We start from the raw sequence: 6,000 nt of genomic DNA on the forward strand, positions 1-6,000 counted from the left end.
TGAGTGGTTGCATCAGGGGGAGATGACCGTGTCGCAGTATGAGTTGAGGTTCTCTGAGTTGGCTCGTCATGCCATCTGGTTGGTTCCGACAGATAGAGAGAGGATTAAGAGGTTTGTTGATGGTCTCACTTATCTGCTCCGTATTCTCATGACCAGGGAGAGGGTGACTGGTGCTACTTTTAAAGAGGTTGTGGATATCTTCCGAGAGATTGAGTCTGTTCGTCGCTAGGAGCGAGAGGAGAGGAAGGCCAAGAGGCCTCGAGGATCTGGTAGTTATAGTGGTGCTCATTCGAGGGGTCAGTTTCATCACGGCAGGGGCCATCCATTCCGGTCTACTCAGCTAGGTCGCCCAGGTTATTGTGAGGCGTCTTCGGGTCATGGTCATCACAGTTTTCAGTAGGGCCAGTCATCACTTAGTGCCCTTCCAGCTCAAAGTTCGACCCGTGCTCCATCAGTTCAGTGCTCTTCCATGCCGAATGCATTTGCTAGTTACTCCGGTGCGAGTGGTTCCCTTCAGTCCCCTTCCCCAACACCTGGGAGTTGTTGTGAGTGTGAAGAGATGGGCCACATGTGGAGGCAGTGTCCTTGTCGTTTTGCTAGTTCATTCCAGCAGAGGGGTCAGTCATCGGCTTCAGCACCAGTTGCTTCATCACCACCCACCCAGCCATCTAGGGGTGGGGGTCAGTCAGCTAGAGGCCTTCCCAAAGGGGGAGGTCGATCAAGAGGCGGTCAGGCCCATTTCTATGCACTTCCAGGTAGAACCGATGTTATTGCTTCAGATGTTGTCATTACAGGTATTGTTTCACTCTGCCACAGAGATGCCTCTGTATTATTTGATCCCGGTTCCACCTTTTCTTATGTGTCATCATACTTTGCTCGTTATTTGGGTACGCCTCATGAGTTTCTTGCTTTACCTATTTATGTATCTACCCCAATGGGCGATACTGTTGTTGTAGACAGTGTGTACCGGTCGTATGTGGTGACTATTGGGGGTCTGGAGACCCGAGTGGATCTGTTATTATTGAGCATGGTGGATTTTGATGTCATTTTAGGCATGTATTGGTTATCTCCGTGTCGTGCTATTCTGGACTGTCATGCTAAGACAGTCATATTGGCTATACCGGGTGTGCCACGGATCGAGCGGTGAGGTGTGACTGATTATGTTCCTGTTGGCCCAAGTTCAAGTGAAGTTTTGAAGAATGACAAATGAACTCAGTCATGGACCAGGTTCATCATGTGAGGCATAGTATTTATCAACCTAGACATGTGAGATACACGTGAAGGAGATAAGTCTCAGTAATCAAGCAGCAATATCTCTTGAACTGATCAAAAAGGTTGCATATTGGATGAGGAGAGAAAGTCTCCTTATGGGAAGAGGACACAATCACACAATTCGGATAAATGATAGGGTTGGAGTTTGTATTGAACAAGGACTCAACTTCGATGGAAGATCAGCAATTGAGTCTCAATCAAACTCTGATTACTAACTTATTAAATAACAGTGATTGTTCTCTTTTACAAGTGTTGCACATACGCAGAAGTTAAACGTGAATAGGGAGCAAAATAGCAACGCTTTTTGTAAGCAGTTCGTGTGTAATTCAAGTGTGCAAACCTGAAGCTACTTGAACGAGATAGAAGAACCAGTTCTGTTGTGTTTATTCTTATTATAGTTCAATTGTAGTAGGTGGTTTAAAGTTGTACCTTTTCAGCTTTCATAGAAGTATTTGTAATGGGTACTTTGATTGTTCAAGTTATAGGCTAACTTGAAGGTGTCACAATAGTGCTATGTGCTACACAGGGATTAGAGTTAATCCTTAGGTTTACAAAGAGTTTTGTAAATGCTATTTTGGCTCAGTGATTTTAGTGGATGTTTGGGAAAAGATTAATATGAGTGCACCACCTGGGAACTGGGAAGGGCAATCCACTGCGAGGACACCACTGTTCAATGGACAGTACTACTCTTGGTGGAAGAACAGGATGAAGGATCACATCATAGGAGAAGACTATGAACTCTGGGACATAGTCACTGATGGTCCTTTGGCAACTACAATGAAAAATGAGGAAGGAGTGGTTGTGCCAAAGACAAGGGCTGACTGCACTGCTGAAGACCTAAAAAGGTGGGAGAAAAATGCTAAGGCCAAGAAATGTCTTGTGTGTGGACTAGGTCCAAATGCGTACAATAGGATCCAAAGTTGTACTACTGCCAAGGAGATATGGGACACTTTGCAAGTGGCTCATGGAGGAACACCTCAAGTGAAAAGATCCAAAGGAACACTGTTGTATTCTCAATATGAGAATTTTACTATGAAGGAAGGAGAAACTATCCAAGAGATGTATACTAGGTTCACTATACTGGCAAATGAACTTAAGTCCCTTGGAAGGATTATTCTTGAAGAAGACAAGGTTGAGAAAATCCTGACAAGGGTTCTGCCAGTCTCATGGGAAAGTAAAATCACGGCCATTCAGGAATCCAAGAATATTGCTACTCTCAGACTGGATGAACTGATTGGAAATCTTACTGCTTATGAACTGAGAAGGCAAACCGTGAAGATGGATACACCCAAGAAGGAGAGAAGCCTAGCTCTCAGAATTGCTGAAGGTTCATATCTGGAAGATGATGAGATGGCTATGATCACTAGAGAATTCAAAAAGTACCTGATAAGAGGAAAGGGTTCTTTAAGAGGTACAACTTTCAACAAGTCAAGAGCTCCTGAGAAACAGACTAATGAGGGTTGCTACAAGTGTGGTAAGACTGATCACATGATCAAGAACTGCCCTCAATGGAAAATTGAGTGGAAGAAAGAAAGGGCTGAACGAAGGAATAGGAAGAAGGAACAGGTTCAACCAAAAAGGAATAAAGGTTCAACCAAGGCTATGGTTGTTGCTTGGGGAGAAACTTCAGATGAAGATTCAGAAGATAAAGCAGAAGAAGAGCAAGCACTGATGGCCATCGGAGAATCAGATGATGAACAAGAGGTCCAAGTGAAAGGGAGGAGCCAAATATGGTATATGGATAGTGGCTGCTCAAAACATATGACTGGGAACAAGGACCAGTTCCTTTCACTTGAGGACTTAAAAGGAGGTAATGTCTCCTTTGGTAATGGAAAGAAAGGTGAGATCATTGGGGTTGGAAAGTTGGGCAAAACAGATTCTCATTCCATAGAGAATATCTACCTGATAGATGGCTTGAAATATAGCCTAATAAGTGTGTCACAATTGTGTGACAGAGGTAATCTTGTAGCTTTTACCTCTACCAAATGCTTTGTGATTAACCTTACCACTGACAAGATTGTTTTGCATGAAAAAATATTTAACAATATTTATATTGTAGATTGTCTACTCTCTCAGAAAATGAACTCACTTGCTTAAGTGTGTTGGCTAATGATCCCCTCCTGTGGCACAAAAGACTTGGTCATGCAAGTCTAAATCAGCTAAACAAATTAGTCTCTAAAGACTTGGTGATAGGGTTACCTAATATCAAGTTCAAGGAAGACAAAGTTTGTGAGGCAAGTGCAAGGGGGAAGCAGGTAAGATCATCCTTCAAAAGCATGAAAATGGTAACTACACCAAGTCGTTGGAACTGGTCCATATGGATCTATGTGGCCCAATGAGAACCATGAGCAGAGGTGGAAAGAAATATGTAATGGTGCTTGTCGATGATTATTCTAGATTTACCTGGGTTCTATTTCTAACCTCCAAAGATGAAACATTCGACATATTTATTGCATTTGTTAGAAAAACTCAGTAACAATTAGGAAATCAACTTACATCAATTAGGTCTGATCATGGAACTGAATTTGAAAATTCCAAGTTTGTTGAATTCTGTGATGAAAATGGTATAGATCATAATTTCTCTGCCCCTAGGACCCCTCAACAAAATGGATTAGTTGAAAAGAAGAATAGAACTCTGGAGGACATGGCTAGAACCATGCTGCATTCTAGTAAATTGCCCCACAGCTTCTGGGCAAAGGCCGTAAACACTGCATGTTACATAATTAATAGATGCATGAATAGACCTCTGGTAGAGAAGACTCCCTATGAGTTACTTAAAGGGAGAAAACCAAACATATCCCATCTTAGGGCATTTGGTTGCAAGTGCTATGTGCACAATAATGGAAAAGACTCCCTAGGTAAGTTTGATCCCAGAAGTGATGAGGGAGTATTCTTGGGATATTCTTCACATAGCAAAGCATATAAAGTGTTTAATAAAAGAACTCTGTGTGTAGAAGAAAGTGTACATGTAGTATTTGATGAAGCTAACATTCTTTCTGAGAGACATGAACATGAAGATGAAGCCATTGGATTGGTAAAGGAATTGACTGAATCCCCAGAACAAGTCAAAGTGGCATCAAAATAAGGAACAAGTAATGAAACAGATCCTTCAAATCAGGGCAACCTGATGGGGGAACTAATCAAGGAGAAATTGAATCAAACCCCCTAGAGGAACTTGTTCATGAAACCTGTTCCTTAGCAACATAACATGGGAGAGACATCTAGCAGAAACCAGTTGGTTGTGAAACCTCACAAGTATCAAAGTTCTTATCCCATTGAGAACATTATTACTGATCCAACATCTGGAGTCAAAACTAGATCACAGCTAAAGAATCTGTGTGCTTTTGATGCTTTCTTATCTCTTATTGAACCTAAAAATGTTGTTGAGGCTTTGCAGGATGCATATTGGGTGAATGCAATGCAATATGAACTCAACCAATTTGAAAGAAGTCAAGTTTGGCATCTAGTTTCGAGACCCAAGGACAGATCAGTCATTGGTACAAAATGGGTCTTCAGAAACAAACTTGATAAAGATGGAACAGTTACAAGAAACAAAGCAAGACTGGTGGTACAAGGATATAGCCAAGATGAGGGCATAGACTATGATGAGACATTTGCTCCAGTTGCAAGACTATAGGCAATCAGATTCCTCATAGCCTTTGCAGCACACATGGAATTCACTCTTCATCAGATAAATGTCAAAAGTGCCTTCCTGAATGGCTACCTAAAGGAAGAAGTGTTTGTGAAACAACCTCCAGGGTTTGAGAGCAAGGAATGTCCTGAGCATGTGTACAAGTTAGACAAGGCTCTCTATGGGCTCAAGCAGGCCCCAAGAGCTTGGTATGAACGACTATCCAAATTCCTACTAGAGCATGGTTACAAAAGAGGTAAAATTGACAGTACTTTATTTTTAAGGGAAAAAGGTAAAGATCTCCTTGTTGTGCAAATATATGTGGATGACATCATATTTGGGGCTACCACCGATTGGATGAGTAAGGACTTTGCAAAACTAATGGGCAGTGAGTTTGAAATGAGCATGATGGGTGAGCTTAACTTCTTTTTAGGCTTGCAGATCAAACAAAGTCCAAATGGAACCATGATCCATAACCAAAAGTATACAAAAGAGATAATCAAAAAGTTTAAAATGGAGGAATCTAAAGAAATAGACACACCCATTGCAACTGCCACCAAATTAGATATTGATGAACCTGGTTCATCAGTCGATCAAAAGTTGTATAGGGGTATGATTGGTTCACTCTTGTATCTTACTGCAAGCAGATCTGACATCATTTTCAGTGTAGGGCTTTGTGCTCGTTTTCAGGCAAATCCAAAAGAGTCCCCCTTGACTGTGGTAAAGAGGATACTGAGATATCTAAAAGGCACCACTGATCTGTGTCTCTAGTATCCTAAAGGTAGTAATTTTGATCTAGTTGGATATGCTGATGCTGATTATGCAAGTTTCTTAGTGGACAAAAAAAGCACCTCAGGTATGGCACATTTCCTTGGTTCATGTCTTGTGTCATGGGCTAACAAAAAGTAAAATTTTGTGGCCCTATCTACTACTGAAGTTGAGTATGTTGTTGTTGCTTCCTGTTGTGCTCATGTTATGGATCAAACAACAGCTGGTAGATTTTGGAATTGAAGTAGGATGTATTCCAATATTCTGTGATAACACTAGTGCTATAAGTATGACAAAGAACTATGTTCATCATAAGAGGACTAAGCACA

At 41.4% G+C, this 6,000-nt stretch overlaps 1 protein-coding gene across 1 annotated transcript; it reads left to right on the forward strand.

The window, feature by feature from the left end:
• The first annotated feature begins 1,887 nt into the window (after positions 1 to 1,887).
• Positions 1,888 to 5,674, forward strand: LOC138871793 (uncharacterized). The gene is made up of 2 exons (XM_070149694.1): positions 1,888 to 3,229; positions 5,142 to 5,674. The coding sequence occupies exons 1-2, from the start codon at positions 1,888 to 1,890 to the stop codon at positions 5,672 to 5,674; spliced, it is 1,875 nt and encodes a 624-aa protein (XP_070005795.1).
• Positions 5,675 to 6,000: the final 326 nt, after the last annotated feature.

Source organism: Nicotiana sylvestris, chromosome 6 (genome assembly GCF_000393655.2).
Source record: "Nicotiana sylvestris chromosome 6, ASM39365v2, whole genome shotgun sequence".
Lineage (NCBI taxonomy): Eukaryota > Viridiplantae > Streptophyta > Magnoliopsida > Solanales > Solanaceae > Nicotiana > Nicotiana sylvestris.

Coding starts and splice junctions, on each gene's coding strand:
- LOC138871793 (XM_070149694.1), top strand. CDS start 1,888: ATGAGTGCACCACCTGGGAACTGGGAAGGGCAATCCACTGCGAGGACA. Junction 3,230..5,141: donor GTCACAATTGTGTGACAGAG/GTAATCTTGTAG, acceptor AATTCCTACTAG/AGCATGGTTACAAAAGAGGT.